The sequence below is a fragment of the Rhinopithecus bieti genome, unplaced genomic scaffold (genome assembly GCF_001698545.2).
Source record: "Rhinopithecus bieti isolate Rb0 unplaced genomic scaffold, ASM169854v2 scaffold_32008, whole genome shotgun sequence".
Lineage (NCBI taxonomy): Eukaryota > Metazoa > Chordata > Mammalia > Primates > Cercopithecidae > Rhinopithecus > Rhinopithecus bieti.
Window position 1 is genome coordinate 674249 of NW_016814433.1, and position 14013 is coordinate 688261.

The following is a 14013-nucleotide window of genomic DNA, read 5'->3' on the forward strand; positions in this document are numbered from 1 at the left end:
TTTTTTTTTTTTTTGAGGTGGAGTTTTGCTCTTGTCGCACAGGCTGGAGTGCACGGGCATGACCTCAGCTCACCGCAACCTCCACCTCCCGAGTTCAAGTGATTCTCCTGCCTCAGCCTCCTGAGTAGCTGGGATTACAGGCATGCAGCACCACGCCTAGCTAATTTTTGTACTTTAACTAGAGATGGGGTTTCACCACGTTGGCCAGGCTGGTCTTAACTCGTGACCTCAGGTGATCCACCCACTTCAGCCTCCCAAAGTGTTGGGACTACAGGCATGAGCCACCGCGCCCGGCCTCTTCCATTATTCTTAACAAAATGTGTCATACTCTATATACATTTTTGGACTATGATTTTTTTTTCACTTAAAAATATATCATGATGGCTGGGTGTGGTGGCTCACGCCTATAATCCTAGCATTTTGAGTGCCTGTAGTCCCAGCTACTTAAGAAGTTAAGGAAGGAAGAATTTCTTGAACCTGCAAGGCGGAGGCTACAGTGAGCCGAGATTGTGCCATTGAACTCCAGCCTGAGCAACACAGCGAGACTCTGCCTCGGGAAAAAATAAAAAAAAAGGGAGGCTGAGGCAGGAGAATCGCTTGAATTGGGAGGTGGAGGTTGCAGTGAGCCGAGATTATACCATTGCACTCCAGCCTGGGTGACAAGAGCAAAATGCCGTCTCAAAAAAAAAAAATGTGTATCATGACATTCACTTCATAATAGTACATGGAACTTCTGTTCGTTCTCATTTATGCCACATAGTACTCTGTTGTGTAGCTCTACCACGTATAATTCAATGAGTTTCCTGTATATGTGGCATATGAGCTGTTCATAACATTTTGCTAAAATGTCACAATTAATAACTGTGTGCACTTGTGTTCTTTCATTTTTTGCAGATGTATCTTCAAGGTAACTTCCTATAAAAGAGATTATTGTGTCAAAGGATAGATACATATGAATATATGATTGTTAAACATCGCCAAATTTTCTCTCTCTAGTATTCCAGTGTATACTTCCAACAGCAATGTAATAGAGTGCTTATTTTCCTTCCAGCTTCATTAATATAGTAGGTTGCCACCTTTTGGATTTTTGTCAGTGAGTAAGAAACAGTATCTCAGGCTGGGCTCGGTGGCCCACGCCTGTAATCCCAGTACTTTGGGAGGCCGAGGTGGACAAATCAACTGAGGTTGGGAGTTTGAGACCAGCCTGACCAACATGGAGAAACCCCATCTGTACTAAAAATACAAAATTAGCCAGGCGTGGTGGCACATGCCTATAATCCCAGCTACTTAGGAGGCTGAGGCAGGAGAATCGCTTGAACCCGGGAGGCAGAGGTTGCGGTGAGCAGAGATCTCACCACTGCACTCCAGCCTGCTCAATGAGAGCGAAACTCCATCTCAAAAAAAAAAAAAGAAAAGAAAAGAAAGAAAGAAAAAAAAGAAATAGTATCTCACTGGAGTTTCAGTTTGAATTCTCTTTTGAGTGAAGTTAAGCATCTTTTGACATGTTTAAAGAGCTTTTTTTTTCTTTTTTTTTTTGAGACGGAGTCTCGCTCTGTCGCCCAGGCTGGAGTGCAGTGGTGCGATCTCGGCTCACTGCAAGCTCCGCCTCCCAGGTTCCCGACATTCTCCTGCCTCAGCCTCCTGAGTAGCTGAGACTACAGGTGCCCACCACCATGCCTGGCTAATTTTTTGTATTTTTAGTAGAGATGGGGTTTCACTGTGTTAGCCAGGATGGTCTCAATCTCCTGACCTCATGATCCGCCGGCCTTAGCCTCCCAAAGTGCTGGGATTACAGGAGTGAACCATCACGCCCTGCCTGATAAAAAATCTTTAGCGAATAGTAGGTGCTCAGTAGGTGGTAGATATTACTAACAGTTAATATTATGGTCTGCAGGCTGGGCACAGTGGCTCATGCCTGTAATCCTAGGATTTTGGGGGGCCAAGGCGGTGGATCACTTGAGGTCAAGACCAGCCTGGTCAACATGGTGAAACCCTGTCTCTACTAAAAACACAAAAAAATTAGCCAGGTGTGGTGGCGAGGTCCTGTAGTCCCAGCTACTTGGGAGGCTGAGGCATGAGAATTGCTTGAACCTGGAGGTGGAGGTTGCAGTGAGCTGAGATCGAGCCACTGCATTCCAGCCTGAGTGATGGAGCAAGACTCTGTCTCAAAAAAAAAAAAAAAATTATCAGCTTTGCTGGGCATGGTGGCTTACACCTGTAATCCCAGTACTTTGGGAGGCTGAGATGAGTGGATTGCCCGAGGTCAGGAGTTCAAGACCAGTGTTGGCCAACATGGCAAAACCCCATCTCTACTAAAAATACAAAAATTAGCTGGGTGTGGTGGCGTGCACCTGTAATCTCAGTTACTTGGGAGGCCGAGGCAGGAGAACAGCTTGAATCTGGGAGGGGGAGTTTGCAGTGAGCCAAGATCATCCCCCCGCCCCCCAGCCGGGGCAACAGCAGGAGACCCCATCTCAAAAAAAAAAAAAAAAAGAAAAGAAATAAACCACTCTGCCTCTATGAGTAGACAACAGGTTCCCTCAACCAATATCTCCATCATATTGTTCTTAACAGGAGTACATCAGTCAACACAAGGGTAAAAGCACTTAACCCACTGCTTAGCACATGGTCTACACTAGTAAATATCAGCCAATTTTATTTCCAGGCAATTATGCCACTGTGTGGTTGATGTTACAAAAGAGGAATTCTGTGAGAATGGGGCATCTACCAGCTCTGGAGAAACTATATCTAGCAAACTACATTTATCAAGTAATAATGGGCCAGGCACGGTGGCTCACACCCGTAATCTCAGCACTTAGGGAGGCTAATGTGGACAAATCACTTGTGCAGGAGTTTGAGACCAGCCTGGCCAACATGGTGACACTCACTCTCTACCAAAAAAAAAATTAGCCAGGCATGGGGGTGCACGTGTAGTTCCAGCTACTTCGGAGACTGAGGAAGGAGAATAACTTGAACCCAGGAGACAGAGGGTGCAGTGAGCTGAGATCGCACCTCTGCACTCCAGCCTGGTGACAGAGTTAGACTTCGTCTCAAAATACAATACAAAACAAAACAAAAAGTAAAAATGGATCCCTCTTTGTATTATTCATCAACAATGAATTAATTCCAATTAAAAGTGGAATAAGAACAGGCCGGGCGTGGTGGCTCATGCCTGTAATCCTAGCACTTTGGGAGGCCAAGGCAGCAGATCACCTGAGGTCAGGAGTTTGAGAACAGCCTGGCCAACATGGTGAAACCCTGTCACTACAAAAATACAAAAATTAGCCAGGCATAATGGCGGGTGCCTGTAATCCCAGCTACTCAGGAGGTTGAGGCAGGAGAATCGCTTGAACCCAGGAGGCAGAGGTTGCAGTGAGCTGAGATCGCACTATTGCACTCCAGCCTGGGTAACAGAGACTCCGTCTCAAAAAAAAAAAAAAAAAAAAGAACTTTTAATCAGCATGTGATAAGCAATATGATATACTTTCTGTCCAAAGCAAAGAAACTTGACATTTTAGCCTTGCAAACTTATCTAGAATAAATGTGACGGTTCCGTTAGGCTTTTGCAAATATTGGTGATTTCTGCCCTGGATCCCTAGGGATACCTTCACAGACTGACTTCTTTTTTTTTTTTTTTTTTTTTTTGAGACAGAGTCTTGCTCTGTCACCCGGGCTGGAGTGCAGTGGCCGGATCTCAGCTCACTGCAAGCTCCGCCTCCCGGGCTTACGTCATTCTCCTGCCTCAGCCTCCTGAGTAGCTGGGACTACAGGCGCCCGCCACCTTGCCTGGCTGATTTTTTGTATTTTTTTAGTAGAGACGGGGTTTCACTGTGTTAGCCAGGATGGTCTCGATCTCCTGACCTCGTGATCCGCCCGTCTCGGCCTCCCAAAGTGCTGGGATTACAGGCTTGAGCCACCGCGCCCGGCCTTCACAGACTGACTTCTATGGTCCAGGACCCTTCTTCCCAGGATAGAAACTACCTATCCAGGAAAAAAAGGACAGAAAGAATGACACAAGTAGAGGGGCAAGCTGACATTTATAGACCAACTACCATGTGTTAGAGGTTAGGTATTTGATCTCTTTAGCCTCCTGATGTGCTGTAAGGCTGATTTATTATTTCCATTTTAGACATAAGGAACTTAGATAAACAAGAACTCAGAGAGGTTAAATAATGTGTTTTGGGTCAATAGGTAATTTATACTAGAATTTCCTTTCTTTTTTTTTGTTTTTGAGATGGAGTCTCACTCTGTCGCCCAGGGTGGGGTGCAATGGTGCGATCTCAGCTCACTGCAACCTCCTCCTCCCAGGTTCAAGCAATTCCCCTGCCTCAGCCTCCTAAGTAGCTGGGATTACAGGTATGTGCCACCACGCTCGGCTAATTTTGTATTTTTTTTTTTTTTTTTTTTTTTTTTTTTTTTTTGCGACGGATTCTCTCTCTGTTGCCCAGGCTGGAGTGCAGCCGCGCAATCTCAGCTCACTGCAAGCTCTGCCTCCCAGGTTCACGCCATTCTCCTGTCTCAGCCTCCCGAATAGCTGGGACTACAGGTGCCTGCCACCACACCCGGTAATGTCATTGGTAACCAATTATTTGATGTGTTTATGTTTTATTCCCAATGTCCTTCAGAACATAAGAATCACATCTTTTATACTTAATAAAGACGTTGAGCATACATCTGTTTTCTTAAAATATATTCCTAGGGGTGGAATTGCTGGGTTCTAGGGTTTACCTAAAAATATGAAAATGTTCAGCATTCTTGATGCTCCTATCTGATTTCAAAATGGCTTTTTCAACTACTTCCTTCACATGGAGAGCCCTAGGTGTCCAAATCAGATGCCTGATCATTTCTGAGGGAACTTGATCTTGAGGGCCTGGCTTCAAGCCTCATTATCAATGGCAATAAATTTGCCACTCTCTCACTGGAAGGAGCCCCTTCTATTTTATTTTCATTTATTTTTATTTTTTGAGAGGGAGTCTCACTCTGTTGCCCAGGCTGGAGTGCAGTGGCACAATCTTGGCTCACTGCAACCTCTGGACCTCCTGGGTTTAAGCGATTCTGCCTCAGCACCCGCCCCCGATTATAGGTGCCCAACACCATCCCTGGCTAATTTTTGTATTTTAGTAGAGACAAGGTTTCACCATGTTGGTCAGGCTGGTCTCGGATTCCTGACCTCAAATGATCTGCCTGCCTCGGCCCCCCATAGTGCTGGGATTACAGGCGTGAGTCACAGCACCTGGCCGCATCTGCTATCTTTATGGCTTATGCCTCGTGTCAGTCATCACAACAATACAGAGGATGCACTGGGCTGCCCTATCCTGGCCAAAGGTCTCCCTGGTAGGCATGGATTTGCTAATCCAGGAAAATCATGTATGGGGGGTTGGGCAGGGTGCTGGGGAGACCCTGCTTGCTCTCTCAAATGCACACCAGTCATTTGGGAGACATTCACTGCTGGAAAAACCCGAGTCTGTATATCAGCTCTCCCCTAATGTTGGCAGGACCTGGGGCAAAAGTACAAACAGATACCTTAATTACTTAAAATTACAAACCAGCTCGGACATGGTGGCTCGCACGTGTAATCCCAGCATTTTGGGAGGCCAAGGTGGGTGGATCATTTGAGGTCAGGAGTTCAAGACCAGCCTGACCAACATGGTGAAACCCTCTCTACTAAAATCACAAAAGTTAGCCGGGCTTGGTGACACACGCCTGTAATCCCAGCTACTCAGGAGACTGAGGCAGGAGAATCACTTGAATCCTGGAGGTGGAGGTTGCAATGAGCTGAGATGGTGCCACTGCCCTCCAGCCTGGGCAACAGAGTAAGACTCCGTCTCCAAAAAATAAATAAATAATAAAATAAAATAAAATTACAAACGACTCCAATTAACCGCTAATCTTAATATAGCCTATTCTTCTACTTGGACAAATCTACATCTTTTAAGACCTGGAAGACCAGGTTTAAATTTAGAATACCTGGACTCCTGGGAGTTAAGCACATGAATGAGGTGGTGAAGGCAGCACAGGACCTGGCCCAACTATTGTCTCTTGGCTCAATTCTTTTTTCACCTCTGTCCTGCACCATGAGGGATCTGTGGACACAGGAGCTTAAACACCCAAGTGTTGTGTCACCCCCTTAAAATAAAACACAGCTGCCCTTTAGCCCCCCCTTTTTTGATGATAATCATTTTAATAGAAGTATATCTTATTTAAAACAAATGATTTAATTAAAGAAAGCAGAAACTGATTCTAATTAGTGGATTTTCTGATTATTATTATTATTATTATTTGAGACTAAGTCTGGATCTGTTGCCCACACTGGAGTTGCAGTGGCGTGATCTCGGCTCACTGCAACCTCCGCCTTCTGGGTTCAAGCAATTCTCTGCTTCGGCCTCCCGAGGGAGCTGGGATTACAGGCACCTGCCACCACGCCCGTCTAATTTGTTGTATTTTTAGTAGAGATGGGGTTTCACCATGTTGGCCAGGCTGGTCTTGAATGCCTGACCTCGTGATCCACCTGCCTCAGTCTCCCAAAGTGCTGGGATTACAGGTGTGAGCCACTGCGCCCGGCCGAATTATTATTATTTTTAATTATACTTTAAGTTCTTGGATACATGTGCAGAACGTGCAGGTTTGTTACATAGGTATACATGTGCCATGGTGGTTTGCTGCACCTATTAACCCGTCATCTAGGTTTTAAGCCCCGCATGCATTAGGTATTTGACCTAATGCTCTCCCTCCCCTTCCCCCCACTCCCCACAGACCCGGGTGCGTGATGTTCCCCTCCCTGTGTCCATGTGTTCTCATTGTTCAATTCCCACTTATGAGTGGAACATGCAGTGTTTGGTTTTCTGTTCTTGTGTTAGTTTGCTGAGAATGATGGTTTCCAGCTTCATCCATTCCCTGCAAAGTACATGAACTCATTCTTTTTTATGGCTTCACTTTAGATTCTTTTTTTGTTTTGTTTTGTTTTTGAGACGGAGTCTGGCTCTGTCGCCCAGGCTGGAGTGCAGTGGCGCGATCTTGGCTCACTGCAAGCTCCGCCTCCCGGGTTCACGCCATTCTCCTGCCTCAGCCTCCCGAGTAGCTGGGACTACAGGTGCCCGCCACCACGCCTGGCTAATTTTTTGTATTTTTTAGTAGAGACGGGGTTTCACCGTGTTAGCCAGGATGGTCTAGATCTCCTGACCTCGTGATCCACCCGCCTCAGCCTTCCAAAGTGCTGGGATTACACGCGTGAGCCATCGTACCCGGCCACTTTAGATTCTTTTAGGGATGCCTAGACTCTGCCCTAGAGAGAATGGATCTGGGAAAGAGGCCACAGCTTCAGCTATCTGGAAAGGGAATTCTGGGGCCACAGGTATTCAGAACTTGGTCCTGAAGTGCCAAACCCTGTGGACTCCCTCACCCTAGGGTGGGATTGCTGGGCCTTAGGTATTCCTTAAAAATATGAAAATGTACGTAATTGCTGATGCTCCTCTTTGATTTCAAAATAGCTTTTTAGGCCGGGTGCGGTGGCTCACGCCTGTAATCCCAGCACTTTGGAAGGCTGAAGCAGGTGGATCACGAGGTCAGGAGTTCGAGACCAGCCTGACCAACATAGCAAAACCCCATCTCTACTAAAAATACAAAAATTAGCCAGGTGTGGTGGAACACACCTATAGTCCCAGCTACTCGGGAGGGGAGGCAGGAGAATCGCTTGAACCCAGGAGGCAGAGGTTGCACTGAGCTGAGATCACACCATTGCACTCCAGTCTGGATGTCAGAGTGAGACTCTATCTAAAAAAAAACAAAAAACAAAAAACACTTTTTAAACTACCTCCTTGGCATGGGGCATGCTCCAGGTGTCGAAATCAGATGGGGAGTGGGGATTAGAGGGGGAGTTGCTAAAGTATGGGGCCCAGGGCAGGTTCTCTTGCCCAGGTATAAAGGGCCACACTTTCTGTATATGATTTCTCCTTTCCTGCCATGAGTGCAGGGTCTGTACCTGGCTGTATCTCCAGCATCTATCACCACTGAAAAGCCAAACGTATTTGCTTAATGGATAGTACAGTGGCCTCTGCATCAGAGGACCTGGGGTCCAGGCCCAGTACTGTCGGAAACAGTTCTTCATACTTTATTACCTCGTTTAAACTTTTCTTAGCCATTATATTGATAAAAATTCCAAGAGGTGAAGTGACTCTCCCAAGATTGCACAGCTAGAAGAGGTAGAGGCTGGAACTGCACCCGCCATCTGTCCTCCTTTTTTTTTTTTTTTTTTTTAGACGGAGTCTCGCTCTGTTGCCCAGGCTGGAGTGCAGTGGCCGGATCTCAGCTCACTGCAAGCTCCGCCTCCTGGGTTCACGCCATTCTCCTGCCTCAGCCTCCCGAGTAGCTGGGACTACAGGCGCCCGCCACCTCGCCCGGCTAGTTTTTTGTATTTTTTTTAGTAGAGACGGGGTTTCACCGTGTTAGCCAGGATGGTCTCGATTTCCTGACCTCGTGATCCGCCCGTCTCGGCCTCCCAAAGTGCTGGGATTACAGGCTTGAGCCACCGAGCCCGGCCCTGTCCTCCCTTCTTATTCTTTTTTTTTTTTTCCACTGTGCTGTGGGCAACCGGGACCCGCCCGTTCGAGAGGCCCGGTCTTTACTGCTGTCCCTCTTCTCCAGCTCCGCTCCGCCTTCGGCCTCCCTTTGGCGCTGGGGCGCCCAGCTCCGCCCGGACCCTCCCCTCCTGCCGCGCTCCCTCCGCGCTCCCGAGGCCCCGCCCCTCCCCTCGGGCCAACGTCACGTGCCGCCCCATCCCCCCGCGCCTGCGCACTGCTTATTTCCCGCTGTCAGGATGAGGAGGCGGAGGTCGGCGGTCGGGTCCGTCTCTGCCGGCGGCTGTGGCGGCGCCGGCGGCTCCAGCCTTAGCGGTTCCTCCCTGGGCGGCGGCGGCGGCGGCTCGGTCGACGCCTCCTCCGCCAGCTGAGCCCGCGGGAGCCTGGGACGCCGCTTCCCCGCCCATCCCCGCTCCCCGAGGCCGGCCGCCTGGTCATGGCGCAGCCGGGCCCGGCTTCCCAGCCTGACGGTGAGGCGCCCACCATGGCAGGCGCGGCGGGCGCGGCCTGCCCGGCGTCGCGGGAGGACTTTGGGGAGGGCAAGCGGCGGGAAGGGTGCGCGCAGGCCCCAGGGGTGACCTCGCCGGGCGGAGGCGGGGGCGCGCGGGCGCTTCGGCGGCAGTCGCTGGGGAGGGGGCGGGAGGCGCCCGTGCAGCGTTTGCGGGAGGACAGAGGGAAGGGCGTGGGGAGGCAGCGTGGGGGAGTGTGGGGAGGGAGCGGTTCTGGGTAGCGGGGAATCGGCACGTGGGTTCTGCCCGTGGGGGAGGATGGAAATCGGGAACATGTGCTATATTCGTTAAAGAAAAAAAAATGTTAGGTAGCGTGCCCTCCCGGCGGCCCCAATCCTTGCTATAGAGCTCTTTGCACCCAGTTATGTGACCTGGAAGTAGTTGTGTACAGTAACTGGATTTAGTAGCATTCCCTGGATGGCACTGTGGTTTAATGGTAAGTGTTGGGGCCTGGGTGTCTAAAGGACCTGGATTGTTAACCAGCAAGCTCTTGGCTCATTTGTTAGCCTCGTTGAACCTGAGTATTCTCACGAATTAATCAAGAGGTTAATTCATGCCTTTATATTTTATCTATAAAAATAGCAATACGAACGTGTATATAAAATAATAGAATTGTGGAGATATTAGGAGTAATGAGAATAGTGTTTGAGCATGCTGAGGCCTACTCGCACTACTTGAAGATATTTGCTTGTGGAACGAAAAAAAAAATGAAGTGGAAGAAATGTGTCATTTATGGCGTTTATATTCTTGGAAGGGAAAAAAGGGCCCCATCCTAAATAATGAAAGTTGATTGTCAGAGCCCTTCATGATCTTCTGGGAAACTGGACTGAGCTGTGCCTCACAGATTGACTACACGGTTCCAGGTTTTACCACCTAGAATTGATGTTTGGGAGTAGTGTACTTAGTCTTTTCCAAGATCCTACTGTATCTAGTTGTGAAAGTTCTTTCTGGTGTGTTTCTATAATCAACGTGTGTGCTTAGCATCTTTAAGTGTGAGTAGAATGTTGGGAAAAGGGACTTGGTACGGAGTAAGTACTTTAAAACTTGCCTGTGCTTGGGATTGTCTCAAAATAACCTTTCTTGAAACCCTTACTCTTTATTCTTGCCTTTGGGGAACTGGAAACCATATCAGATATTAAGGTTCTGGCTGCTCTCTGGGAAATGTGCTCCAGAGCCTGTTAGCCTGTAGTTTTGGGTGGTGTTAGTTGCCTAAGGGGAGATGTCCAATGAGCACCTGGACTTTTACAAGAACCTGCTTGCTGGTTCTGTTCCAGTACGGGAACGTAGGGGAAGGAAAGTATTTTTGGTGGGCTGTCAGAGAGAGGAAACTGGGATGTTTTCAGGCTGCATTTCAATGATCACCTTTTGCATTTGGTGTCAGGCAAGAAAACTTTGTTTTTCCACAATCCCGCTTTCTTACTGCGCAGAGAGGCAGGATACACAGAGAGCTTGTGGTTCTGATCAGGAGTGATAGGTATGCGTAGCTGGCTGCTGCCTTCTCTTGAGTTGCATGGAAACAAACGTTTAGGGCAGCTCAGGTGACATGACAGTCTGGAATCAAAATTCCCTGCCTCTTTCAAGATATGAAATGGTCTTCCTTGTAAATAGGCAGAAGTGACTAAGCACTTGAAAGAGACTAGGGAAAATTAGCTTTAGGAAATCTTGTATTCTTGTTATTTTAGTTCAGATGTATTTCCTATTTTTCAAATCTTGTGACTCTAGGATGATTTTTATTTTAAATGTAGGTAGCCATGGCTACTTTTTACAGTAGGAGAGAGATAATTTGGTACATTTGAGTGCCTTGTGTCAGTGTCTTAGAAGTTCATCTTGGGGATTTTAATTTTTTTTTTTTTTTTTTTTGAGACAGTATCTCACTCGGTTAGCCAGGCTGGAGTGCAGTGGTGCCATCTTGGCTCACTGCAGCCTCTGCCTCCTGGGGTTAAAGCAATCCTGCCACCTCAGCCTCCCAAGTAGCTGTGACTACAGGTGCATGCCACCATGCCCAGCTAATTTTTGTATTTTTGTAGATAAGGCGTTTTGCCGCGTTGCCCAGGCTGGTCTCAAACCCTTGAAGTCAAGGGATCCACCTTTCTACGCTTCCCAAAGTGCTAGGATTATAGGTGTGAGTCCCTGAGTCTGGCTTTTGGGGATTTAATTTGTGTCTTTAGCTGAACTCATATAGACCACTTTAGCTTTAGGCACATTTGAATTTCCTAGTCCTGCTGATTAAAAAAAAAAAAATCGCCAGAATTCTTTTGCGTCAAACTGGTGGTGAAAGATAACTAACTGCTTAGTCTTTGACTGTATCTCGTTTTATCCCATTTCAGAAGCGATTGTCTTTGATGACTTTAAAAAAAAAATCGATATTGTCTGATATTGTCTGTTTTTCATGGTAGATTAGGAAAATCGATTTGTGTGTAAATTGAAGGGATGAAATGTAATATTTTATTCATTTTAATTATTTTGTAAATTAAAAAAGTTTTGGGTTTTTGATACTGCCTCGTAGTTTACTTATTTGGAATATAGGTAATTTTAATAGTTAAATTTCAGTTGATCTGTTTTCCCCTGAAAATTCAAAATGTGAAAATTTCAAATTTTAATGTTTATTTTAATCTAAGTTCGACTATATCTTTGAAACATTTGCTCTGATTTTACTTCACTTTTTTCTTTTTCTTTTGTAGAGAGGGTCTCACTGTGTTGCCCAGTCTGATCTTGAATCCCTGGGATCAAGTGATTCTCCCATCTTGGTTTCTCAGTGTTGGGATTATAGGCATAAACAACTGCACCCAACCCACTTCATTAGTTTTTATTCTTGCCGTGTTGACCAGGCTGATTCCTGATTGTTTCCTGTTAGTTACACAGACATGCTATCTTTTACCCCTGAAGGACATGCTTTACATACATAAATCTGCAACTTCCCTATCTCACTTAATAAATGTTAGCTAGAATATACTCATACATGGTTATATGGCCATGTAATGTTCTGTAAACACTATAGGCATTATCTTAGGAAATCTTCGTAGCATTGAAGTGAGTACTATTGAAATATTACTGCTTCTGTTTTCTTGATGAGGAAACTGAAGCACAGAGAAGGTAAAGAAATGTGCCTGGTGTTATACAGCTGCTGATTGGGGGAGCAGGCTTCAAATCCATGCCATCTGGCTTATGTACTAGATCATGGACTGCTTTCCAGGTCAGTGTTGTAGGCCTTCCTCATTCTTGTTAGAGACTATCTCATCATATGCATGTACCATGCGTGATTTATTGCCTGTTTCCCTATTGTGGGGCAAGTAGATTGTTTTCAATTTTTAATTATTTTATAAGCAGTGTTGTAATGGATGTCCTTGTGCATATTTTTTAGGTACTCTTGTACTTCTGTAAGACTAGTGAATTAAATAAAGGGCATGAGTTCTGAGTGGTTTAAATTTTAATACCTGTACCTAGCTTACTCTCAAAGGCATCGATTTACGTACTTGCCAACAATATATGGCAGGTGGATTTCCCCTGTAATCTTGCAAGCTCTGGATGATGTCATTTGTTTTAAATTTGTGTCTTTTGATGAAAAAAAGTGATGTTGTTCAGCTGGGCGCGGTGGCTCATGCCTGTAATCCCAGCACTTTGAGAGGCCGAGACGGATGGATCACAAGGTCAGGAGTTCAAGACCAACCTGGCCAATATAGTGAAACCCAGTCTCTACTAAAAACACAAAAGTTAGCTGCGTGTGGTGGTGTGCACCTGTAGTCCCAGCTACTCGGGAGGCTGAGGCAGAAGAATCACTTGAACCTGGAAGCGGAGGTTGCAGTGAGCCGAGATCGTGCCACTGCACTCCAGCCTGGGGGACAGAGCGAGACTCTGTCTCAAAAAAAAAAAAAAAAAAAAAAAAGAGTTGTATTGTTCAGTTAACAAGTATTTGTGTGTCTATTCTATGCCAAATCCTATGCTAGGATCTAGGAAATGCAATGATAAACAAAACCAGACCCAGTCCCTGTTCCTAGGTAGTGAATCATTCAGCCACTAATTAGATAATTCTATAGACATGTACAAAACTATTTATTCAACTAATATGAATGTATACTGTTTCTCAGGCACAATCCTAGGCATTTGGAATACATCAGTGGGCAATATAGATAATAAATAACCCTGCCCTAGTGTGGGAGAAACGGATATTAAACAACAAACGTAAACAATGATATGGGTTGTTAAATGATAAGTGCAGTGGAAAAAATAAAACAGCAGGATAAAGGGAAGGGGGTGGGGCTGGTTTTAAATAGGCTGGTCAGGCAGCTTTATTGAGAAGATGACATTTGTGCAAAGACTTGAAGTAGGCAGAGGAGTTAGCCTTGAGGATATCTGGTGGAAGGGTGTTCTAGGCAGGGATCAGTTTTTGCATATGCCTTGAGGGCGGAAGCATGTCTGGCATGTTTGAGGAATGGCATGGAGGTCAGTGTGGCCGGAATGATGTTACGGGGCCTAGGAGAAGAGTGGAGTAGGATATGAGGTCAGAGAGGTCGTGAGGTGGGGGCAGATCTTGTTGGGCCCTGGAAGTATTGCAAGGATTGGTTTTCACTATGGGGAACCATTGAAAAGCTTTGAACAGAGGAATGATGTGATCTCACTTAGGTTTAAAAAAAATTGCACTGGGCCAAAGTGCTGGCATTACAGGTGTGGTGGCTTACGCCTGTAATCCCAGCACTTTGGGAGGCTGAGGCAGGTGGATCACCTGAGGTCAGGAGTTCCAGACCAGCCTGGCCAATATGGTGAAATCCAATCTCTATTAAAAATCCAAAAGTTAGACATTGTGATCTCGGCTCACTGCAACCTCCACCTCCCAGGTTCAAGTGATTCTCCTGCTTCAGCCTCCCAAGTAGCTGGGATTACAGGCATGCGCCACCGTGCTAGGCTAATTTTGTATTTTTTTTTTTTTTTTTNNG

At 46.3% G+C, this 14013-nt stretch overlaps 1 protein-coding gene across 3 annotated transcripts in view; it reads left to right on the forward strand.

Moving 5' to 3' along the window:
* Window positions 1-8785: 8785 nt before the first annotated feature.
* RABEP1 (rabaptin, RAB GTPase binding effector protein 1) overlaps window positions 8786-14013 on the forward strand; it is a 115052-nt gene continuing 109824 nt past the window's right edge. For 2 of the 3 annotated variants that reach the window (XM_017850509.1, XM_017850511.1), the window contains exon 1: window positions 8786-9043. In XM_017850509.1, the coding sequence (XP_017705998.1) occupies window positions 9010-9043 (34 nt within the window). In that variant the 5' untranslated portion in view covers window positions 8786-9009. The remainder of the gene's footprint in view (window positions 9044-14013) is intronic. The other variant, XM_017850510.1, reaches the window with a different exon arrangement.